Below are 26,533 nucleotides of genomic sequence, written 5' to 3'. Positions count from 1 at the left end.
CGTCTTGTTAGCGATTGCGTTGGTTGTATTTTTATTTACGTTCCGTTGCATGGTTTAAGTAGAAATTGCGTTTTTGTGGTGAAAAGTGAAGCTAACGGTGGCTAATTTGCTAGCCACAGTCACTGACGTTACTAACGTCACTACGTCACTAACGTCACGAAAACACGCGTGACTACCTGTAGCAGAACATTCGTTTTGCATCTGTTAACTTGGGGGATAGCTAGGCTAACTATAGCTTTACTGCAAGGCAGCTGCAGAAACGCCACAAGCAAAGAGGCCAGGGTGATAACTATTTACTCATTTTACTTTGTGATATGACACACAATTGTCATGTGTAATGTACAGTATAAGCTGATATTATTAAGGAAGTACATCTACTTTCGGAAACAGTAGTCTACTATTTCACTGAAGTATTAGCATCATGACATTAGCCTGTGTTGCCCGGGCAACACATACTACAGTGGTCTATGATGTAGCGTTATCTGTTTTCAATCGTTAAAATAAACATTCCTCACATATACATTTTCGTTGTAAGATTTATTCTGACATTAGTAAACGATTTGTTGGTGAAATTACCATTACCTGTGGTTTCAAACCAGTGTAGCTCACTGCAACGCTGTAGCTTACGTGAGACACACTACAAAAACATCTACACTACACAGCTGTTTAGGAAGTCAAATGGCGACAGAACATGTTCGGCACTCCCCTTACTTAAATCAAAAGTCTATATAACTACTAACCTGAACTTCATTGCCACAGCCTAAACGTTGTCAATCTGTTCATGAAAATAATTAATTTCAGCTTAAACCGTACAACGGAACGTTAAATCCAATTCAACCAACGCAATCGCTACCAAGACGAACACAGCAGTAGTCTAGTACTGTGCCGTAGTAGTACAATTTACCGGGGCAGCTTCTCCACACAGGGCTATATCGCATTTTGCGTTGTTACTGACAATGATCGCTACCAGTGAGCTTTTTATGAATGAGCGATTTTCCACTAAATAAATGTCAAGCTTATTTACGTTTTGGGGGGCATATTTTCAGTTAGCAGATGGTACTGTTTGAATCGCGATTCCATCTTCTACTGCCGGTAACAACGTAGAATAATCTTCAAAGGGGGTTCTTTATTCATGAATGAATGCAATATGAGTAGGCTAAATGCCTTAAAATATCACGAGAAGGGAAAAACTTAAAAGGACGTTTACATCATAGAGATTAGGTCAATTTTTACACCGGTCTGCCAAATTTATTCGTTTTGATTCAACGATGAGGATGCCTTTTGCAGGGGAAATGAGAAGATCTATTTCATTCTACACTTCACTCATATTTTCAGTTGTAAATGAGCAGCAAAAAAAAATGCTTGTAAATCTATGTAATCTTTATAAATAATAAGTATGCATTTTTATATAAAATATAGCCTACAGAAATATCAGTTTTAAAAATGTCATTCAAAAACGGACCCCTGTGCAATGGACGCAAGCAAGCACACCCTACAATTTCCCCAGAAATTGTACCCTCTCTAGTTATTATTTATTTTCGCCCCCCTAAGGATCAGTCAATATTTGGACTAAATAGACAACCTAGGTGTCAAAAGTTTCGTCTTGGTAGCGATTGAGTTGCTTGTATTTTTATTTACGTTCCGTTGCATGGTTTAGGCTCAAGTTAAGTTTTTGTGGCGAAAAGTGAAGCTAACGGTGGCTAATTTGCTAGCCACAGTCACTGACGTTACTTACGTCACTAACGTCACAAAAACACGCGTGACGACCTGTAGCAGAACATTCGTTTCGCATCTGTTAACTTGGGGGATAGCTAGGCTAACTATAGCTTTACTGCAAGGCAGCTGCGGAAACGCCACAAGCAAAGAGGCCAGGGTGATAACTATTTACTCATTTTACTTTGTGATGTGAAACACAATTGTGAAATGTAATGTACATTATTAGCTGATATTATTAAGGAAGTAGGCCCACATCTACTTTCGGAGAGAGGTAGACGGTAGTCTACTATTTCACTGAAGCATTAGCATGAAATTAGCCTCTGTTGCCCGGGCAACACATACTACAGTGGTCTATGATGCATCTGTTTTCAATCGTTAAAATAAACATTCCTCACAAATACATTTTCGTTGTAGGATTTATTATGACATTACAAGTAAACGATTTGTTGGTGAAATTATCATTACCTGTGGTTTCAAACCAGTGTTGCTCATTGCAACGCTGTAGCCTACGCGAGACACACTACAAAAACATCTACAGTACACAGCTGTTTAGGAAGTCAAACGGCGACAGAACATGTTCGGCACTCCCCTTACTTAAATCAAAAGTCTTTCAATAGGTGAAACTATCTGACTACTAACCTGAACTTCATTGTCACAGCCTAAACTTTGTCAATCTGTTCATGAAAATAATTAATTTCAGCCTAAACCGTACAACGGAACGTTTAATCGAATTCAACCAACGCAATCGCTACCAAGACGAACACAGCAGTAGTCTAGTACTGTACCGTAGTAGTACAATTTACCGGGGCAGCTTCTCCACACAGGGCTATATCGCATTTTGCGTTGTTACTGACAATGATCGCTACCAGTGAGCTTTTTATGAATGAGCGATTTTCCACTAAATAAATGTCAAGCTTATTTACGTTTTTGGGGGCATATTTTCAGTTAGCAGATGGTACTGTTTGAATCGCGATTCCATCTTCTACTGCCGGTAACGTCGTAGAATAATCTTTAAAGGGGGTTCTTTATTAATGAATGAATGCAATATGAGTAGGCTAAATGCCTGAAAATATCACGAGAAGGGAAAACTTAAAAGGACGCTTAAATCATAGAGATTAGGTCAATTTTTACACCGGTCTGCCAAATTTATTTGTTTTGATTCAGCTACGAGGCTGCCTCTTGCAGGGGAAATGAGAAGACATAATATTTCATTCTACACTTCACTCGTATTTTGAGTTGTAAATGAGCAGCAAAAAAAATCTGCTTTTAAATCTATGTAATCTTTATAAATAATAAGTAGGCCCTATGCATTTTTATATAAAATATACAGAAATATCAGTTGTAAAAATGTCATTAAAAACGGACCCCTGTGCAACTGACGCAAGCAAGCACACCCTACAATTTCCCCAGAAATTGTACCCTCTCTAGTTCTGTCTGTTATCTCCTCCTAAATGCAGACAAATTGACTTGAAACATATTAGATATTTGGCTATAGCCTGTTTATGTTGCAGTTAAGTTTGTATTATTTTTCCACAGGAAAGCTACTGTATAAGCTCCAAGTTCTCTTGAGAGCCTCTAGAGAGTGGAATGTTGCACATGTGATTCTATTGTTGTGATTTTTATTTAAAGATTTATATTTTTATTATTATTTTAATATTTATTATTATTTAAACATTTTATAGTAAGCGAGAGAGCTTTTACACTGGAATGTTGCACGTTCCCTGCAATAGAACGGATGGTTGTCAATTCATGATACTCTCTCGTCTCGTAATTTAAATATTTAAAATACAATACCAATGTTGTTAAGAATAATTAATTTCATAAATAATGCTACACAATAAATAGAATGCTTCAATCGACACTGTGATCGGTGATCGGTATTATCGGATCGGCAGATACTGATTTCAGTGATCGGCACCAAAAAACCTGATTGGCGCATCTTTAATATAATTATATTTCTATAATTCGACAGGTGTTGGTTTATATTTAATATATTTAATTATACATTTATAATTGGACAGGTGTTAGGTGAATGACTAGGCTTGAGCTGTACCCCCTTGTGTGTACCCCCTGTGTGTACCTGTGTGTACCCCCTGTGTGTACCCCCTGTGTGTACCTGTGTGTACCCCTGTGTGTACCCCCTGTGTGTACCCCCTGTGTGTACCCCCTGTGTGTACCTGTGTGTACCCACTGTGTGTACCTGTGTGTACCCCTGTGTGTACCCCCTGTGTGTGTACCCCCTGTGTGTACCCCCTGTGTGTACCCCCTGTGTGTACCCCTGTGTGTACCCACTGTGTGCACCCACTGTGTGTACCTGTGTGTACCCCCTGTGTGTGTACCCCTGTGTGTACCCCCTGTGTGTGTACCCCCTGTGTGTACCTGTGTGTGTACCCCCTGTGTGTACCTCTGTGTACCCCTGTGTGTAACCCCTGTGTGTACTCCCTGTGTGTAGCTGTGTGTGCACCCCCTGTGTGTACCTGTGTTTACCCCTGTGTGTACCCGTGTGTACCTCTGTGTACCTGTGTGTACCCCTGTATGTACCCGTGTGTACCTCTGTGTACCTGTGTGTACCCCCTGTGTGTACCCCCTGTGTGTACCTGTGTGTACCCCTGTGTGTACCCCTGTATACATGTGTGTACCCCTGTGTGTACCTGTGTGTACCCCTGTGTGTACCCCCGTGTGTACCCCTGTGTACCCCCGTGTGTACCTGTGTGTACCCCTGTGTGTACCTGTGTGTACCTGTGTGTACCCCTGTGTGTACCCCTGTGTGTACCTGTGTGTACCTGTGTGTACCCCTGTGTGTACCCCTGTGTGTACCTGTGTGTACCCCTGTGTGTACCCCCAGTGTGTACCCCCGTGTGTACCCCTGTGTGTACCTGTGTGTACCCCTGTGTGTACCCCTGTGTGTACCCGTGTGTACCTGTGAGGTCCAGCTCCTCCCTCCTCAGGTAGCGTCCTGTCTCTGCCAGTCTGAAAGTCTGACCCTTAATCAGACCCTGCACCAACAGCTTCCTGAACGGCTCCCTGCAACACACACACACCACATCAACACACACACACCACATCAACACACACACACCACATCAACCCAGACACACCACATCAACACACACACACACACACACACACCACATCAACACAAACACACCACAACAACCCACACACACCACATCAACACACACACACGCCACATCAACACACACACGCACCACATCAACACACACACCACATCAACACACACACACAACATCAACACACACTCCACATCAACACACACACACACCACATCAACACACACACCACATCAACACACACACACACCACATCAACACACACACAACATCAACAGACACACCACATCAACACACACACCACATCAACACACACACCACATCAACACACACACCACATCAACACACACACACACACCACATCAACACACACACCACATCAACACACACACACCACATCAACACACACACACACACCACATCAACACACACACCACATCAATACACACACACACACACCACATCAACACACACACCACATCAACACACACACACCACATCAACACACACACCACATCAACACACACACACCACATCAACACACACTCCACATCAACACACACACCACATCAACACACACACCACATCAACACACACACACACTCCACATCAACACAAACACCACATCAATACACATATACACCACATCAACACACACACCACATCAACACACACACACCACATCAACACACACACACACCACATCAACACACACACACACACCACATCAACACACACACCACATCAACACACACACACACACCACATCAACACACGCACCACATCAACACACACACCACATCAACACACACACACACACACACTCCACATCAACACACACACACACACCACATCAACACACACACACACACCACATTAACACACACACCACATCAACACACACATACACCACATCAACACACACACCACATCAACACACACACACCACATCAACACACACACACACACACCACATCAACACACACACACACACACCACATCAACACACACACCACATCAACACCCCCACACAGACTGTACCTGTGTGCCACCAGGCCCTGGTCTTGGAGGAAGTGACTGAGGAAGCGGGCGTAGTAGAGGTGCATGACCGCGTGCTCCTTCCCCCCCACATACACGTCTACCGGGAGCCAGCGGTCTGCCTGGGTACGAGAGAACGGACTGGGGGGAGAGGAGGGAGAGAGGAGGGAGAGAGGAGAGGAGGGGGGAGAGGAGGGGGAGAGCGGAGGGGGAGAGGAGTGGGGAGAGGGGGGAGAGGAGTGGGGAGAGGAGGGGGAGAGGAGTGGGGAGAGGAGGGAGAGAGGAGTGGAAGAGGAGGGGGGAGAGGAGGTGGGAGAGGAGTGGAAGAGGAGGGGGGAGAGGAGGGGGAGAGGAGTGGGGAGAGGAGGGGGAGAGGAGTGGGGAGAGGAGGGAGAGAGGAGTGGAAGAGGAGGGGGGAGAGGACAGGAGTAGAAGGGAGGAGGGGGAGGAGGAGGAGAGGGGGAAAGGAGAGGAGAAGGGGGGGTGAGGAAGGGGGAAGAGGAGAGGGAGGGGAGGAGGGACAGTATAACCAGTTTTAGATGAATCATCAGTAATACTAGACTGGGATGAGTTCAAGAGCTGTCTTCCAGCCGTTATGAGAACAGCTCTCCTCTAGGGGGCAGACTGTGCATGAAACTCTCTCTCATCATCTGTAATACACACACACATTATGTCTCCTGGAGTATGGAGCTAAATCAGGGCCAAATGTTTTGTTAATTCGAAAAAAAAATCTTTAGTCGAAAAACTAAAGCTTGACATTGAAAATGTACGTTTTGGTCGAAAACTTGAAAAATAAAACCATGTATTCAAAGAAAAAATAAGTGTACCAATTTTTTTTTCAGGTTGAATAATATTTCGATGACATTTTGGAATAATTTTGAATAAGTTATTAATTTTTAATTTTCACTTTCATATTTTCACATTTCATGTTTTCAGATTCAAAACTTTTTTTTTACGGCTTCAATTTTTGACTCGGCTGTTGGCATGGCGTCCGCTCCGCCAAGGCAACAGGCTGGTGCCAGCGCACAGTTAAGACATGTGAAAGATATTAGCCTTTTTGAATAGATACTTTGGGACATTATCCCCGCAGTGGCATTTTTTTGTCATTAACACATAAAGGGGCTTTATTTCTACAAGGCTTTGTAGTTGCTGAGGAGACACAACATACTTTGGCCGTCCCATTTCTGCTTGCATCACTGGCACCTGACACCGGCTCATATTAGAGCTGTCATCTGCATTGACAAGTATTGACAACTCTGTCAATGCATTCATAACATCTTGTGGCATCTCAACCTGGCCTGACAATGCCCTAAAAAGGACCATCTCCTGGTTGACTACAAACTGTAAATAGTTCACATCCAGCGGGAGTCTCTGTGTGGCCCGGGACAGTTTTGTTAAAAGTGTCTGAAGAAGGTCTCTTTTCATTTGTTCCTAGAATAGAATAGACAAATACAACTTTACATTAATGCTCTGGCCTGATAATTTATGTTTTACACACTAAACAGAGGTTAACAAAGACACTAGGTTACACTACACGTTAAAGTAAAAAAAAAAGAACTGAGCTTGACTGACTGTAAAAACACCAACTACGTACAGTACTATACTGAAGTGCGAAGCTAACGTTAGTTAATGCTAACTTTAGTGCTAGCGATGCTTAATTTCCAGCTTTGTCCAGCTGTCCACCTATTTTCCCCTTTATGTGTTAATGACAAAAAAATGCCACTGCGGGGATAATGTCCCAAAGTATCTATTCAAAAAGGCTAATATCTTTCACATGTCTTAACTGTGCGCTGGCGCCAGCCTGTTGCCTTGGCGGAGCGGACGCCATGCCAACAGCCGAGTCTTCTGCCTCTTTGTTAGGCTGTCACTCATAATTACCGCCTCTGAGTTGAAGCCACGCCCCCTACGCAAAATCGGGGGCAAAAGTCTGAAACTAAATAAAAAAAAAAAAAAAAAAAAAAAAAAACAACTAAATTTAAAAAAAATGAAACAAAAAAAATAATAATTAAGCCGTAAAAAAAAAGTTTTGAATCTGAAAACTGTGAAACTATGTTAAAATAAAGTGAAAGTGAAAATTGAAAATTAATAACTTATTCAAAATTATTCAAAAATGTCATCGAAATATTATTCAACCTGAAAAAAAAATTGGTACACTTATTTTTTCTTTGAATACATGGTTTTATTTTTCAAGTTTTCGACCAAAACTTACATTTTCAATGTCAAGCTTTAGTTTTTCGACTAAAGATTTTTTTTCCGAATTAACAAAACATTTGGCCCTGATTTTATGAAACCCAGCCACACACACTCCCTCACCTCCCCACACACTCCCCCACGCACACGCACATACACACCCAATGCACTTATAGTCATTCTTTTTCTACTGTGCGTGTGTTCTAAGTGTATGTGTGTTCTAGGTGTGTGTGTGTTTTGTGTGTTGTGTGTGTGTTGTATGTATGTGTGTGTGTGTTGTGGAGACAGGTGGTGTTAGGCTGAGCGACTGCGTAACAGATTAAATGTTCCAGAACAACCTCTTTTTAATATCTGGCCTTAGTCTACAGCACACCATCTGGGATGATAACCTAGGATGACTCTGGCCTCTCCTCATCCACTCTACCAGGCTGCACACACAGCCTTCACATCCCCCTACCTCCCACTCCCTCCCTCCCCCTCTCACACTGATCACTGTCCAGAACACAAGAGAGGGAGGTGGAGAATAGAGAGAGAGAGACAAGGACGAGAGAGACAGAGGTAGATAGAGAGAGATGAGAGAAGAAAGAGCTGTAGAGAGAGATAGAGAAAGAAGGTGAGGAAAGGGAGAGAGAGAGAGAGAGAGTGGGAGAGAGAAGGGGAGAGAGAGAGAGAGAGGGGGAGAGAGAGGGAGAGAGAGAGGGGGAGAAAGAGGGGGAGTGAGAGAGGGGGAGAGTGAAGGGGAGAGGGGGAGTGAGAGGGGGAGAGGGAGACAGAGAGAGAGAGAGAGGGGGAGAGAAAGAGAGGGGGAGAGAGAGGGAGAGAGAGAGGGGGAGAAAGAGGGGGAGTGAGAGAGGGGGAGAGTGAAGGGGAGAGGGGGAGTGAGAGAGGGGGAGAGGGAGACAGAGAGAGAGAGAGAGGGGGAGAGAAAGAGAGGGGGAGAGAGAGGGAGAGAGAGAGGGGGAGAAAGAGGGGCAGTGAGAGAGGGGGAGAGTGAAGGGGAGAGGGGGAGTGAGAGAGGGGGAGAGGGAGAGGGAGAGAGAGAGAGAGGGGGAGAGAAAGAGAGGGGGAGAAAGAGTGAGAGAGAGGGGGAGTGAGAGAGAGACAGAGGGAGAGAGAGAGAGAGAGAGAGAGAGAGAGAGAGAGAGAGAGAGAGAGAGAGAGAGAGAGACTCGGTTCTTTTTGGCACTTTCCCATCAGTTGATAAATGGACTTGAGGAAGAGTATTTTAGTCAGAGAGGAGCTGAAGTGAACCCCTGGAGAGCCCCCCCCACACACACACACACACACACACACACACACACACACACACACACACACACACACACACCTGTCTTGGTTCAGTGGGTCCGTGTATCTGAAGTAGTACCAGGCTGAGTCCACAAATGTGTCCATGGTGTCTGTCTCTCTACGAGCTGGACCCTTACACCTGGAGACGAGAGAGGAGGGGGGGGGGGGGAGGAGAGGAGGGGGAGGAGAGGGGGGGAGAGGACAGGAGGGGGGGGAGGATAGGGGGAGGGGAGGGGGAGGAGAGAGGAGGAGAGGGGAGGGGAGGGAGGAGGGGGAGGAGAGAGGAGATGACAGAAGAGGGGAGAGGAGGGGAGGAGAGAGGAGGAGAGGGGAGGGGAGGAGGGGGAGGAAGATGAGAGAGGAGTAGAGGGGAGGGGAGGGAGGAGGAGAGGGGAGGGGAGGGAGGAGGAGGAGAAGAAGGGAGGGAGGAGAGAGGAGGGGAGGGAGGAGGAGAGGGGAGGGAGGAGAGAGGAGGAGAGGGAGGAGGAGAGAGGAGGAGAGGGAGGAGGAGAGGGGAGAAGAAACATACCGTGCAAAATCAATATCAGTACATAATTGAGAAGATTGAGAATGTAATGATTCCAGTTTATGGACCTCTGGAGAGCTGGTTTATAATAGTGTCTCAGTGTGTGTTCATGTGTGTGCCCATGTGTATACGTGTGTGTGTGATGGGCTGCCTCCATCTGGCTGGGGAGGTCATGTCCCTGAGGGTGTGTGTGTGTGTGTGTGTGTGTGTGTGTGTGTGTGTGTGTGTGCAGCAGTGTCCAGGCTGGCTGGGGTGTGTGCCCAGTGCTGTGCCAGCTAACTGTTGTGTTTGGTCTCTATGGCCACCAGCCCCAAACACCAGACCCACACAGCAGCCCCAAACACCAGACCCACACACCATCTCCACACACCAGACTCACACACCAGCCCAAAACACCAGCCCCACACACCAGACCCACACACCAGCCCCACACACCAGCCCCACACACCAGCCCAAAACACCAGACCCACACACCAGCCCAAAACACCAGACCCACACACCAGCCCAAAACACCAGACCCACACACCAGCCCCACACACCAGACCCACACACCAGCCCCACACACCAGCCCAAAACACCAGACCCACACACCAGCCCCAAACACCAGACCCACACACCAGCCCCAAACACCAGCCCCACACACCAGCCCCACACAGCAGCCCCAAACACCAGACCCACACACCAGCCCCAAACACCAGACCCACACACCAGCCCCAAACACCAGCCCCACACACCAGCTCCACACACCAGCCCCACACAGCAGCCCCAAACACCAGACCCACACACCAGCTCCACACACCAGCCCCACACACCAGCCCCACACACCAGCCCAAAACACCAGACCCACACAGCAGCCCCAAACACCAGCCCCACACACCAGCCCCAAACACCAGCCCCACACACCAGCCCCAAACACCAGCCCCACACAGCAGCCCCACACATCAGCTCCACACACCAGCCCCAGAGACCAGCCCCACAGACCAGCCCCACACACCAGCCCCACAGACCAGCCCCACACACCAGCCCCACAGACCAGCCCCACACACCAGCCCCACAGACCAGCCCCACACACCAGCCCCACACACCAGCTCCACACACCAGCCCCACACATCAGCTCCACAGACCAGCCCCACACACCAGCCCCACACAGCAGCCCCACACACCAGCCCCACAGACCAGCCCCACACAGCAGCCCCACACAACAGCCCCACACACCAGCCCCACACAGCAGCCCCACACACCAGCCCCACAGACCAGCCCCACACACCAGCCCCACACAGCAGCCCCACACACCAGCCCCACAGACCAACTCCACACTCCAGCCCCACACACCAGCTCCACACACCAGCCCCACAGACCAGCTCCACACACCAGCCCCACACATCAGCTCCACACACCAACACAACAAGATCTCTGAGAACTTAACAGAACAATGGGTGAGGGGCTTCTGGGTGATAGTTATAAAAGTAGAGAAGATAAGCCACACACACACAAACACACACACGAAGTCCTCCCACCATGCCAGACTATAATAAGGCTGATGCCAACGGGATGAGGTAAGCGCTTGGAGGTTGCCTAGCAACAAGGCAAAGGTGTATTTGTGGGTTAATATTTTGAAAGCCAGGTGCCATTTGATAAGATGAGAAACACAAGCAGCTATAACACTGTGTCTGTGTGTGTGTGTCTGTGTGTGTTTGTGCGTACGTGTGTGTGTCTGTATGACTGTGTGTGTATATGTATGTGTATATGCGTGTATGTGTGTGTGTGTGTGTGTACATGTCTGTAAGTGAGTGTGTCCCTATGTGTGTGTGTGTGTGTACAGTACAGTAGACAGGAAATTACTTTTTCAAGGACAAGACAGATAAAACCGCCTCTCATCAACCTGCTGGTGTCCTCAGCCTCTCATCAACCTGCTGGTGTCCTCAGCCTCTCATCAACCTGCTGGTGTCCTCAGCCTCTCATCAACCTGCTGGTGTCCTCAGCCTCTCATCAACCTGCTGGTGTCCTCAGCCTCTCATCAACCTGCTGGTGTCCTCAGCCTCTCATCAACCTGCTGGTGTCCTCAGCCTCTCATCAACCTGCTGGTGTCCTCAGCCTCTCATTAACCTGCTGGTGTCCTCAGCCTCTCATCAACCTGCTGGTGTCCTCAGCCTCTCATTAACCTGCTGGTGTCCTCAGCCTCTCATTAACCTGCTGGTGTCCTCAGCCTCTCATTAACCTGCTGGTGTCCTCAGCCTCTCATCAACCTGCTGGTGTCCTCAGCCTCTCATCAACCTCCCCTGCTGGTGTCCTCAGCCTCCATCAACCTGCTGGTGTCCTCAGCCCTCTCATCAACCTGCTGGTGTCCTCAGCCTCTCATCAACCTCCCCTGCTGGTGTCCTCAGCTCTCATCAACCTGCTGGTGTCCTCAGCCTCTCATCAACCTGCTGGTGTCCTCAGCCTCTCATCAACCTGCTGGTGTCCTCAGCCTCTCATCAACCTGCTGGTGTCCTCAGCCTCTCATTAACCTGCTGGTGTCCTCAGCCTCTCATCAACCTGCTGGTGTCCTCAGCCTCTTATTAACCTGCTGGTGTCCTCAGCCTCTCATCAACCTGCTGGTGTCCTCAGCCTCTCATCAACCTGCTGGTGTCCTCAGCCTCTCATCAACCTGCTGGTGTCCTCAGCCTCTCATCAACCTGCTGGTGTCCTCAGCCTCTCATCAACCTTCCCTGCTTGTGTCCTCAGCCTCTCATCAACCTGCTGGTGTCCTCAGCCTCTCATCAACCTGCTGGTGTCCTCAGCCTCTCATCAACCTGCTGGTGTCCTCAGCCTCTCATCAACCTGCTGGTGTCCTCAGCCTCTCATCAACCTCCCCTGCTGGTGTCCTCAGCCTCTCATCAACCTGCTGGTGTCCTCAGCCTCTCATTAACCTGCTGGTGTCCTCAGCCTCTCATTAACCTGCTGGTGTCCTCAGCCTCTCATTAACCTGCTGGTGTCCTCAGCCTCTCATCAACCTCCCGTGCTGGTGTCCTCAGCCTCTCATCAACCTGCTGGTGTCCTCAGCCTCTCATCAACCTGCTGGTGTCCTCAGCCTCTCATTAACCTGCTAGTGTCCTCAGCCTCTCATCAACCTGCTGGTGTCCTCAGCCTCTCATCAACCTCCCCTGCTGGTGTCCTCAGCCTCTCATCAACCTGCTGGTGTCCTCAGCCTCTCATTAACCTGCTGGTGTCCTCAGCCTCTCATTAACCTGCTGGTGTCCTCAGCCTCTCATCAACCTGCTGGTGTCCTCAGCCTCTCATCAACCTGCTGGTGTCCTCAGCCTCTCATCAACCTGCTGGTGTCCTCAGCCTCTCATTAACCTGCTGGTGTCCTCAGCCTCTCATCAACCTGCTGGTGTCCTCAGCCTCTCATTAACCTGCTAGTGTCCTCAGCCTCTCATCAACCTGCTGTGTCCTCAGCCTCTCATTAACCTGCTGGTGTCCTCAGCCTCTCATTAACCTGCTGGTGTCCTCAGCCTCTCATCAACCTGCTGTGTCCTCAGCCTCTCATCAACCTCCCCTGCTGGTGTCCTCAGCCTCTCACCACCAAAGGTAAGGAGAGGTGAAGAGAGGGGAGGAGAGAGCAGAGTTGAGGTGAAGAGAGGGGAGGAGAGATGAGGAAAGAGGAGAGGTGAGGAGAGAGGAGAGGTGAGAAGAGATGAGGAGAGGTAAGAAGTGAGGAGAGGAGAGATAAGGAGAGATGAGGATAGGAGAGGTGAGGAGAGGTGAGGAGAGATGAGGACTAAGTAATTAGATCTATACTAGGGACCAGGTATTGTCTAGTTGATGACCAGGGACCAGGTGGTGACCAGGGACCAGGTGGTGACCAGGGACCAGGTGGTGACCAGGGACCAGGTGGTGACCAGGGACCAGGTGGTGACCAGGGACCAGGTGGTGACCGGGGACCAGGTGGTGACCGGGGACCAGGTGGTGACCAGGGACCAGGTGGTGACCAGGGACCAGGTGGTGACCGGGGACCAGGTGGTGACCGGGGACCAGGACACCATGACAGCAGCATGGTCTTTATTCCAGGAGGAATCCCCACATGGATGAGAGGCTCTCATCACAAGATCATAATCACCGCCTCTTCTCACAGCACCAACACTTTCCCAGCGATGACTCACTGTCCGTCGGTAGAGGTGTGTGTGTGGGTGAGTGTGTGTGTGTGTGTGTGCGCAGGGTGCGTTCCCTCTTACACAATGTTCCTCATCACCTGACATGAGTGTTCCCGTCCCAAATGTCACTCTTTACAGAGAAGCTTCCTGGATCACAGCCCCTACACAACCATCCAATCACAGCCCCTCCACAACCAGCCAATCACAGCTCCTCCACAACCATCCAATCACAGCCCCTCCACAACCAGCCAATCACAGACCTTCCACAACCAGCCAATCACAGCCCCTCCACAACCATCCAATCACAGCCCCTCCACAACCATCCAATCACAGCCCCTACACAAACAGCCAATCACAGCCCAAACTTAAAGGGAACTCAACTCAATATCTGGATATGGTTTGTTGTTATTTCTTCAGTTTGTATTTCCCTCAAAAAGCGCTTGCTGACTTGCATGTCATTAATATATCATTTTATCCATATCAGATTAACTGTCCAGGGTCAGGGCCAAGTGCAGGTAAGGGTGGCATTAAGACCAGGTGAGGGGGTCTCACCTGGGGCAGGGGGGTCTCACCTGGGGCAGGGGGGTCTCACCTGGGGCAGGGGGGTCTCACCTGGGGCAGGGGGGTCTCACCTGGGGCAGGGGGGTCTCACCTGGGGCAGGGGGGTCTCACCTGGGGCAGGGGCAGTTGACCCAGTCATGGGCCCCCTCCAGAGGTGACCCCCCCCTGCCGGAGAGGGAGGCCAGCCTGGGAAGGGCAACCGGGAGCTCTTCCTCCGGCACCGGCACCGGACCACAACTCCCACAATGCACCATGGGGATGGGCGTGCCCCAGTACCGCTGCCGGGAAATCAGCCAATCCCTGAGCTTGGAACTGGTCAGGTGGCCTCCCACTTTCCTCTCTCTGGCCTTCTGGGTAATGGAGTCAAAGGCCTTCTCTCTGGTGAGACCTGAGTACTACAGAAACACAGATAGAAAGACAGATGAGATATGATGAAAGAAAGATGTCAAGAAATAAATGAAGAATATATGTCAAAGTAGTAAAATGCATGCACTCATGTATATCAATATTTAAGCAAGTTTGTGCGTGTATTTAAGTAAGGTTATATGCATGCATGTATGTATTTCAGTTAGTTAGTATGCTTGTGTGTATGCTTGTGTGTATGTATTTCCATGTATACAACATACAGGATCAGAGGATCTACAGACCTCAGCAGAGTTGATGAGAGTCTGTGTGTCGTCATGGTGCCTCTTCAGAACAGGCTGCCAGCGCAAACCCAGAGCTGTAGCTACACACACATCCTCCTCGCTACTGTCTGGGATACCTGGACACACACACGTACACACACACACACGCACACAGATGCACACACACCTTGTATTAGAATGTGACACATTTGTATAGAGTGATACAGTCCCCAGGGTGGTTTTTACCCAGAGCATACTGGGATATGTGACCCAGAGCATGCTGGGATATGTCTGATGTGAGACAAACACTTCCAGGTGGGAGCTGTTAACCCCCAGAGAGAGAGAGTGTGTGTGTGTGTGGGGGGGGGGCGGACGACAAACACAACCACAGTGGGATACATAAGACACATGACACACACACAATACACACCTAGACTTACCTATGACAGTGTCTAGATGGCCATCAAACTGCTCCTTGTGTGAGATGATGAGGGGTACTTCCTGTCCGGTGAACAGGTTGTGTGCTGTGACCTCTGTCAGGCAGTCTACAGGTCAGAGGTCATGGGTCAGGGGTGGCAGAAGGCGCTCCCTGGTGCCTCACTAGCAACACAACTTCACACACGCATGCATACACACACACACACGCACGCATATACACAGTGCTGGAGGTAACACTGCCTTATTTTCTCTCTCTCTCTCACTCTCTATAATAATATAATTGCAGAGACAACAGACAAAAGCAAATTTAACAGGTCTGTGATTCACTAACCAGCCCCCCCCCCCCCCCACACACACACACACACACACACACAAAGACAGACAGGTGCATGCCTGCTCCGGGCCCCCACACACACACACACAAAGACAGACAGGTGCATGCCTGCTCCGGGCCCCCACACACACACACACAAAGACAGACAGGTGCATGCCTGCTCCAGGCCCCCACACACACACACACAAAGACAGACAGGTGCATGCCTGCTCCGGGCCGCAGGGCTGCCTCCAGCAGGGGGCGCTCCAGCAGGGGGCGCAGAGGGCTGTTCCCATGCAGCAGCCTGTGGGAGGGCAGGAGGGCCAGGTAGGCCGCCCCGAACACGGCCTCTGGGCTCGGGGTGTAGCCAGCTACGGTCTCCCCTGCATCCTGCCCATCCACCTGGAGGGGGGGAGGAGACAGCAGAGAGAGAGAGGAGTCACGTAAAACTATCTTACTGTGAACCACATAAGCAGGTCATCTCTGAAAAATGTTCTTTGGTTGGTCAGCAGGGATGATGTCATAGTGGCTATATGGTGACATCATGTATGATGTCATAGTGGGCACTTAGTGACATCTAAAATATTATGTCATCCTGGGTACATTGTGACCTAATAGAGATTATGTCATAATGGGTACATAGCAACCTAATACACACAATGTCATAGTGGGTATATGGCAGCCTATTAGAGATTATGTCATAGTGGGTACATAGCAACCTAATAGAGATGATAGGTGCGTTCGACATGAACTGACTTCATGCAGCACCGCAGCCGGCTGCAGGCGGTTGACTTGAAACAGTGAATTCTGGTTAGACTTTTTGTCCGACTTGAGACGGCACCGAGGCTAGGTCACTGTGACGTAGCCATCAAAGTACCGTGAGATCAATTCGAGAACTGCCGGCTGTGTAGCCGAGCGCATTTTCTCAAGAGCAACTTCGCCAACGCTCAAATCCGGACCAAACAGTTTAACCCTTGTGCTGCCTTCGGGTCACATGATCCAAAGGTTCATAACGAACCATTGTTGTGTTTACCCAATTTTACCCAATACAAAAACAAATAAAAATACTTTTTATTTGTTTTTATTTATTTTTTCTGCATGTCTGATGTCTCATGTCAGACTGCATGTCTCATGTCATACTGCATGTCTCATGTCAGACTGCATGTCTCATGTCTGACTGCATGTCTCATGTCTCATGTCTGACTGCATGTCTCATGTCTCATGTCTGACTGCATGTCTCATGTCAGACTGCATGTCTCATGTCTCATGTCAGACTGCTTGTCTCATGTCTCATGTCAGACTGCATGTCCCATGTCTCATGTCAGACTGCATGTCTCATGTCAGACTGCATGTCTCATGTCTCATGTCAGACTGCATGTCTCATGTCAGACTGCATGTCTCATGTCTGACTGCATGTCTCATGTCAGACTGCATGTCTCATGTCAGACTGCATGTCTCATGTCAGACTGCATGTCTCATGTCAGACTGCATGTCTCATGTCTCATGTCAGACTGCATGTCTCATGTCAGACTGCATGTCTCATGTCTCATGTCAGACTGCATGTCTCATGTTTCATGTCAGACTGCATGTCTCATGTCAGACTGCATGTCTCATGTCTCATGTCAGACTGCATGTCCCATGTCTCATGTCTGACTGCATGTCTCATGTCAGACTGCATGTCTCATGTCTCATGTCAGACTGCTTGTCTCATGTCTCATGTCAGACTGCATGTCCCATGTCTCATGTCAGACTGCATGTCTCATGTCTCATGTCAGACTGCATGTCTCATGTCTCATGTCAGACTGCATGTCTCATGTCAGACTGCATGTCTCATGTCTGACTGCATGTCTCATGTCTGACTGCATGTCTCATGTCTCATGTCAGACTGCATGTCTCATGTCTGACTGCATGTCTCATGTAAGACTGCATGTCTCATGTCTCATGTCAGACTGCATGTCTCATGTCTCATGTCAGACTGCATGTCTCATGTCTCATGTCAGACTGCATGTCTCATGTCTCATGTAAGACTGCATGTCTCATGTCTCATGTCAGACTGCGTGTCTCATGTCTCATGTCAGACTGCATGTCTCATGTCTGAATGCATGTCTCATGTCTCATGTCAGACTGCATGTCTCATGTCTCATGTCTGACTGCATGTCTCATGTCTCATGTCTGACTGCATGTCTCATGTTAGACTGCATCTCTTATGTCAGACTGCATGTCTCATGTCTCATGTCAGACTGCATGTCTCATGTCTCACTGCATGTCTCATGTCAGACTGCTTGTCTCATGTCAGACTGCATGTCTCATGTCAGACTGCATGTCTCATGTCTCATGTCAGACTGCATGTCTCATGTCTGACTGCATGTCTCATGTCAGACTGCATGTCTCATGTCTGACTGCATGTCTCATGTCAGACTGCATGTCTCATGTCTGACTGCATGTCTCATGTCTCATGTCAGACTGCATGTCTCATGTCTCATGTCTCATGTCAGACTGCATGTCTCATGTCATACTGCATGTCTCATGTCTCATGTCTGACTGCATGTCTCATGTCAGACTGCATGTCTCATGTCTCATGTCAGACTGCATGTCTCATGTCTCATGTCAGACTGCATGTCTCATGTCTCATGTCAGACTGCATGTCTCATGTCAGACTGCATGTCTCATGTCAGACTGCATGTCCCATGTCTCATGTCTGACTGCATGTCCCATGTCTCATGTCTGACTGCATGTGTCTGCGTCTACTGAAGCACTCTGCCAGGCTTAGTCCTGATTTATGAGACCCGTGCGCCCACACACACACAACACTTTCTCTCTCACTGATACACACACCCCCAGACTCCCTCCCTCCCTTCCCCTCTCTCTCCCACACACACACCGTCTGTCTATCACAGGGATGGAATAAGATTTAAATAAGGAAGCCATAGCCTAACCTTCTCAATTTCCTGCATGTGTAGGGATGTGTGTGGTATCAGAGGTGAGGGAGAGATCCTAGGCCACTCACCACAAACACTCTCACCACTCCGACGCCTTTAAGACAGTTCAAAGAAGTCTGATTTGCTCTGCCGCATGTTTGGGTAAATTGCTGCTTTCAAACCATCATGCGGGCTGAATGAAAATCAATCACTTGTCAACTACAACTATGTGGCAACTACACTGTGAGTCAAACTAGGAGCATCTTCAAGCAGAGGGGGGAAGAAGAGAGGGTGGAGAAGGAGAGGTGGAGAAGGAGAGGAGGATGAGAGAGGGAGGGAGAGAAGGAGAGGTGGATGAGAGAGGGAGGGGGAGAAGGAGAGGATGATGAGAGAGGGAGGGAGAGAAGGAGAGGTGGATGAGAGAGGGAGGGGGAGAAGGAGAGGAGGATGAGAGAGGGAGGGAGAGAAGGAGAGGAGGATGAGAGAGGGAGGGGGAGAAGGAGAGGAGGATGAGAGAGGGAGGGGGAGAAGGAGGGGAAGATGAGAGAGGGAGGGGGAGAAGGAGAGGAGGATGAGAGAGGGAGGGGGAGAAGGAGAGGAGGATGAGAGAGGGAGGGGGAGAAGGAGAGGAGGATGAGGCGAACCTTGAGTTGGAAGTCGAAGTAGCATCCGGAACATTCTCCTATCCAGTTAGCCTGCATGGCCTTCACCCCATACCACTCTGGGAGCTCAGCCAGGGCATCCAGGAGGGCCTAGGAGACAGGAGACATCATCAGGAGACAGGAGACTACCTAGCACTGAGGATACATCATGAGGAGACAGGAGACTACCTAGCACTGAGGATACATCGTGAGGAGACAGGAGACTACCTAGCACTGAGGATACATCATGAGGAGACAGGAGACTAGCACTGAGGATACATCGTGAGGAGACAGGAGACTAGCACTGAGGATACATCATGAGGAGACAGGAGACTACCTAGCACTGAGGATACATCGTGAGGAGACAGGAGACTACCTAGCACTGAGGATACATCATGAGGAGACAGGAGACTAGCACTGAGGATACATCGTGAGGAGACTACCTAGCACTGAGGATACATCATGAGGAGACAGGAGACTAGCACTGAGGATACATCATGAGGAGACAGGAGACTACCTAGCACTGAGGATACATCGTGAGGAGACAGGAGACTAGCACTGAGGATACATCATGAGGAGACAGGAGACTACCTAGCACTGAGGATACATCATGAGGAGACAGGAGACTAGCACTGAGGATACATCATGAGGAGACAGGAGACTACCTAGCACTGAGGATACATCGTGAGGAGACAGGAGACTACCTAGCACTGAGGATACATCATGAGGAGACAGGAGACTAGCACTGAGGAAACATCGTGAGGAGACTACCTAGCACTGAGGATACATCATGAGGAGACAGGAGACTAGCACTGAGGATACATCATGAGGAGACAGGAGACTACCTAGCACTGAGGATACATCGTGAGGAGACAGGAGACTAGCACTGAGGATACATCATGAGGAGACAGGAGACTACCTAGCACTGAGGATACATCATGAGGAGACAGGAGACTAGCACTGAGGATACATCATGAGGAGACAGGAGACTACCTAGCACTGAGGATACATTGTGAGGAGACAGGAGACTAGCACTGAGGATACATCATGAGGAGACAGGAGACTACCTAGCACTGAGGATACATCGTGAGGAGACAGGAGACTACCTAGCACTGAGGATACATCATGAGGAGACAGGAGACTAGCACTGAGGATACATCGTGAGGAGACAGGAGACTAGCACTGAGGATACATCATGAGGAGACAGGAGACTACCTAGCACTGAGGATACATCGTGAGGAGACAGGAGACTACCTAGCACTGAGGATACATCATGCGGAGACAGGAGACTAGCACTGAGGATACATCGTGAGGAGACTACCTAGCACTGAGGATACATCATGAGGAGACAGGAGACTAGCACTGAGGATACATCATGAGGAGACAGGAGACTACCTAGCACTGAGGATACATTGTGAGGAGACAGGAGACTAGCACTGAGGATACATCATGAGGAGACAGGAGACTACCTAGCACTGAGGATACATCATGAGGAGACAGGAGACTAGCACTGAGGATACATCATGAGGAGACAGGAGACTACCTAGCACTGAGGATACATCGTGAGGAGACAGGAGACTAGCACTGAGGATACATCATGAGGAGACAGGAGACTACCTAGCACTGAGGATACATCGTGAGGAGACAGGAGACTACCTAGCACTGAGGATACATCATGAGGAGACAGGAGACTTGCACTGAGGATACATCATGAGGAGACAGGAGACTAGCACTGAGGATACATCATGAGGAGACAGGAGACTAGCACTGAGGATACATCATGAGGAGACAGGAGACTAGCACTGAGGATACATCATGAGGAGACAGGAGACTAGCACTGAGGATACATCATGAGGAGACAGGAGACTAGCACTGAGGATACATCATGAGGAGACAGGAGACTAGCACTGAGGATACATCATGAGGAGACAGGAGACTAGCACTGAGGATACATCATGAGGAGACAGGAGACTAGCACTGAGGATACATCATAGTTGGCTGTATGGCTGACAATGTCTGTTTGACTAGCTGGATGGATGGATTTTAAAGGACTCTTTCATAGCCAAGCCAATTAAATGGAATAAAGCAGCTTTCTAGATGTGTGTGAAGCAGACACAAATATCTTTCTAAATCTCCACCTATGGCCAGCCTACTTTCATGGCCATTACAAAGCAAAGCAATCTCTCTCTCTCCCATCTAAAACCTTTTATAGGCACTCTGTCTGACACACACACTCCCTTGCCATCTCTCTTACTGTGTGACATTCTACCAATCACGTATTTCTGAATCTTTCTCACACAGTGGTTTCGAAACAGGATACTATGCATGACAAGACAAGGCCAGAAACACACAGCTGGTCTCCATAGATGAGAACGGAGCTCTCTCTGAGAGAGAGAGAGAGAGAGAGAGAGAGAGAGAGAGAGAGAGAGAGAGAGAGAGTGAGAGTGAGAGAGTGTGATAGTGTGAGAGTGAGACAGAGACATAGAGAGTGAGAGAGAGTGAGAGAGAGTGAGAGAGTGAGAGTGTGATAGTGTGAGAGTGTGAGAGTGAGACAGAGACAGAGAGAGAGTGTGAGAGTGTGAGAGTGTGAGAGTGAGAGAGTGTGATAGTGGGAGAGTGAGACAGAGACAGAGACAGAGAGAGAGAGTGAGAGTGTGATAGTGGGAGAGTGAGACAGAGACAGAGTGAGAGAGAGTGAGAGTGTGGTAGTGGGAGAGTGAGACAGAGACAGAGAGAATGAGAGAGGGTGAGAGTGTGATAGTGGGAGAGTGAGACAGAGACAGTGAGAGTGAGAGAGAGTGAGAGTGGGAGAGTGAGACAGAGAGAGTGAGAGAATGCTCCTCACTTTCCTCCAGAAACACAATCAATGACTCCACATAAAAATAAATCATCTTAACTGAAAAAAGTGTCTCCACCAGTCTCCATGGCAACTAAACAAAGCTATAAAATGCCAATGTCAATAAAATGAATGTTGCCAAGGTCTGTGTGTGTGGTGTGTGTATATGTGTGTGTGTGAGTATTCTTTATACATGAAAAAACAGTGGAAGCGTAAAAGACGCTGGAAATGGAGTGGCTGTGTGACCTGGGGCCAGTTCTGCGAAGCAGGGTTTGAGGTTGATGAGGTAACTCCAGGTTTAACCCTGGGTTTGAGGTTGATGAGGTAACTCCAGGTTTAACCCTGGGTTTGAGGTTAATGAGGAGACTCCAGGTTTAACCCAGGTTTGGGGTTCATTCAGCTGAAAGAATAAAGCTCAAATTGTCCATCACGCCACAAAGACACACCTAAGTAACACATTCATTTAATGGAAACACAGTACTGTAGTTATGGTCAGATCCATGTCTACTCGTGCCTTAAAGATGGAGCAGTGATCAATTAATTTACGCATTCAAATTGTGTGCAATGTTTTCAGGTTTCCTTGGCAACGGTATTGCTCTTAGCTTGGATACTATATAAAAATTCTTCATATTTGTTTAATATTATAGTTTGCTCATTCTGCTCTGACAGACTATGGTTGTCTTGTGTAAGGTATGCTCTGATAGACTATGGTTGTCTTGTGTGAGGTATGCTCTGACAGACTATGGTTGTCTTGTGTGAGGTATGCTCTGACAGACTATGGTTGTCTTGTGTAAGGTATGCTCTGACAGACTATGGTTGTCTTGTGTGAGGTATGCTCTGACAGACTATAGTTGTCTTGTGTGAGGTATGCTCTGACAGACTATGGTTGTCTTGTGTAAGGTATGCTCTGATAGACTATGGTTGTCTTGTGTGAGGTATGCTCTGACAGACTATGGTTGTCTTGTGTGAGGTATGCTCTGACAGACTATGGTTGTCTTGTGTAAGGTATGCTCTGACAGACTATGGTTGTCTTGTGTGAGGTATGCTCTGACAGACTATAGTTGTCTTGTGTGAGGTATGCTCTGACAGACTATGGTTGTCTTGTGTGAGGTATGCTCTGACAGACTATGGTTGTCTTGTGTGAGGTATGCTCTGACAGACTATAGTTGTCTTGTGTAAGGTATGCTCTGATAGACTATGGTTGTCTTGTGTGAGGTATGCTCTGACAGACTATCGTTGTCTTGTGTGAGGTATGCTCTGACAGACTATGGTTGTCTTGTGTGAGGTATGCTCTGACAGACTATGGTTGTCTTGTGTGAGGTATGCTCTGACAGACTATGGTTGTCTTGTGTGAGGTATGCTCTGACAGACTATGGTTGTCTTGTGTGAGGTATGCTCTGACAGACTATGGTTGTCTTGTGTGAGGTATGCTCTGACAGACTATGGTTGTCTTGTGTAAGGTATGCTCTGACAGACTATGGTTGTCTTGTGTGAGGTATGCTCTGACAGACTATAGTTGTCTTGTGTGAGGTATGCTCTGACAGACTATGGTTGTCTTGTGTGAGGTATGCTCTGACAGACTATGGTTGTCTTGTGTAAGGTGTGCTCTTATAGACTATCATCCATGTTTGCAATTGGTTAAAAGCAGCAGACACCACTTGCGTCTGCGTGAGTGCGCTCATGACAACACCTGGGTTGAGTTAACAAGTTGATAACCCCAGTCGTGTCACCGCTTTACATGATTGTGGTCGTGAGTAGGGATGGGTGTCGAGAACCGGTTCTTGTTCAGAACCGGTTCCCAGTGAATCGATTTCTTGGAATCGTTAGCAAAATTCCTTAACGATTCTGTTAACGATTCTCTGTGCCGTTAAACAATTAAAATGCTAAGTTTAATAATGGATTAAAAATCGATATGCTCAGTTTAATAATGGGACACGCGAACGTCTGTCTGAATAAACTATAAAAGACAGACTGCAGCACGCATGGCAACTAGGAAGAAGCGTTCTAAAGTTTGGTTGTATTTCACACGACAAAATGACAACAACGCCACTTGTAACGCGTGTAAAAAGTCTATTTTGTCGAAGGGAGGAAATACTACAAATATGAAGAAGCATTTGAACACACAGCATGGAATGAAGTTACTGTGTTTGATGCATGCAGCAGCGCAGCTAACGTTCGCGCTTCATCTCTAACTATCCAAGGTAGAGCTAAACTGCTCAAAAGTGATCACAACCACTTGTTACTGTGTGAAGTAATTTGCCTTTATTGTGTGTAGTCGATCTAGTTATTTTCTGTCCCGTCGTTTGAAGCATACATTTTAGCTCCGGCATTCGTCTCCCATTAGTATTGATCTTATTGATCATTTCACGTTATCGGGGTGGCGTGTGTTATCAGCAAACGTTCGCGTGTCGCATTATTAAACTGAGCATATCGATTTTTAATCCATTATTAAACTTAGCATTTTAATTGTTTAACCTTTTAATAGTCCTGTTAAATGTGCCTGAAAACGCCTAAACAACATACCCAAAGTACATTGAAAGCTGTTGTTGAACCATTTGGAGTACATGCATGTAAATGGTCTCTTTTGAAAGGTGACACTGAAGTTATTTCCCCTGTTGTTAGGACCCCTGTAAGTCCTACTGGTGTTGAGTAATAGAAGCTTGAACACAAGGAAACTGAAAGTTTCTATCTCCGACTAGATTTTGTTTTGAAAACAGAGGCCTGAAGAGGCCTAGAGGTGGTAGGTATTATCTAATTTCAGAGCCAGTCAAAGCCAGTTTGAGAAATTCGTTTAGAACGAGTGTGTGTGTGGGGGGGTGCAGAACGCACAGACCTATGGCTGTAGAGGGGAACATCGATAAGAGAATCGATAAGGAATCGAATCGATAAGCAGGAATTGGTAAGGAGTTGGAATCGTTAAAATCTTATCGATACGCATCCCTAGTCGTGAGTCTTCGTGAAGACAGCTAATTAAAAGATATTCCGGGCATGTAGAACTTGCTTCATCGTACAGAGTACAGGTCCCCTGGTGTGTGGTTCACATGTGATGTGGTTCATATGTGAGGGGGTGTGGGTGAGGGGGTGTGGGTGAGGGGGGGAGGGGGTGTGGGTGAGGGGGGGAGGGGGTGTGGGGTGTGGGTGAGGGGGTGTGGGGTGTGGGTGAGGGGGGGAGGGGGTGTGGGTGAGGGGGGGAGGGGGTGTGGGGTGTGGGTGAGGGGGGGAGGGGGTGTGGGGTGTGGGTGAGGGGGGGAGGGGGTGTGGGGTGTGGGTGAGGGGGGGAGGGGGTGTGGGTGAGGGGGGGAGGGGGTGTGGGTGAGTGGGGGAGGGGGGTGTGGGTGAGGGGGGGAGGGGGTGTGGGGTGTGGGTGAGGGGGGGAGGGGGTGTGGGTGAGGGGGGGAGGGGGTGTGGGGTGTGGGTGAGGGGGGGAGGGGGTGTGGGTGAGGGGGGAGGGGGTGTGGGGTGTGGGTGAGGGGGTGTGGGGTGTGGGTGAGGGGGGGAGGGGGTGTGGGTGGGGGGGGAGGGGGTGTGGGTGTGGGTGAGGGGGTGTGGGGTGTGGGTGAGGGGGGGAGGGGGTGTGGGTGAGGGGGGGAGGGGGTGTGGGGTGTGGGTGAGGGGGGGAGGGGTTGTGGGTGAGGGGGTGTGGGGTGTGGGTGAGGGGGGGAGGGGGTGTGGGTGAGGGGGGGAGGGGGTGTGGGGTGTGGGGGGGTGAGTAAGCGTGAAGAGGGACCCTCCAGAGAGAGGTGCATGATGGGAGTGTATATTAGCTAGAGAGCACAGCATCAGAAATGTAGCTCGCATTCAGCAACACACTCAAGGAGAAGCAAACATACACTCTAACGCACGCATACACATTTCTCTCTGTTCCACTGAAGTGAGACTGACAGGAAGTCACTGAGGCAGAGGGGTGATCAGTCTCCCAGCTACACTTCATACATGAGACACTTCCTGTACCAGAGGCAGACTCTGACTCTACATCTGACTCTACCTCTGACTCTCCTTTGGTTTATACCTCGGTGTTTGTGTGTGTGCATGTATGTCCATGTTTGCGTATGTGCATCTGTGAGTGTGTACATGTTTGCAGCCCTCCAGTTAAGGAGGCTAAAATACGTCCCCACACCCCCCACTCCACCCCCCACCCTGCTGGGGGCTGATTAGAGCCAGTGCTGGGTGGAAGCCCTGATTGCCGACCACTCTGGTCCTTGTGAGCATAGCCGATTAGGAACACAGGACAAACACACA

At 48.7% G+C, this 26,533-nt stretch overlaps 1 protein-coding gene across 1 annotated transcript in view; it reads right to left on the bottom strand.

Moving 5' to 3' along the window:
- The window catches only part of lars2 (leucyl-tRNA synthetase 2, mitochondrial), a 42,867-nt gene that overhangs the window by 10,567 nt on the left and 5,767 nt on the right, over positions 1-26,533 (bottom strand). The window contains exons 3-10 of the mRNA XM_062466141.1: positions 19,462-19,569; positions 16,127-16,301; positions 15,589-15,693; positions 15,170-15,285; positions 14,634-14,917; positions 9,343-9,441; positions 5,829-5,966; positions 4,637-4,740 (exon numbers count right to left, since the gene is read on the bottom strand). Coding sequence (XP_062322125.1) covers positions 4,637-4,740; positions 5,829-5,966; positions 9,343-9,441; positions 14,634-14,917; positions 15,170-15,285; positions 15,589-15,693; positions 16,127-16,301; positions 19,462-19,569 — 1,129 coding nt within the window. The remainder of the gene's footprint in view (positions 1-4,636; positions 4,741-5,828; positions 5,967-9,342; positions 9,442-14,633; positions 14,918-15,169; positions 15,286-15,588; positions 15,694-16,126; positions 16,302-19,461; positions 19,570-26,533) is intronic.

This window comes from Osmerus eperlanus, chromosome 7 (assembly GCF_963692335.1).
Source record: "Osmerus eperlanus chromosome 7, fOsmEpe2.1, whole genome shotgun sequence".
Taxonomy (NCBI): Eukaryota; Metazoa; Chordata; class Actinopteri; order Osmeriformes; family Osmeridae; genus Osmerus; species Osmerus eperlanus.
The sequence above is the reverse complement of the archived record's forward strand: the minus strand, read 5'-3'. Positions and strand labels throughout refer to the sequence as shown.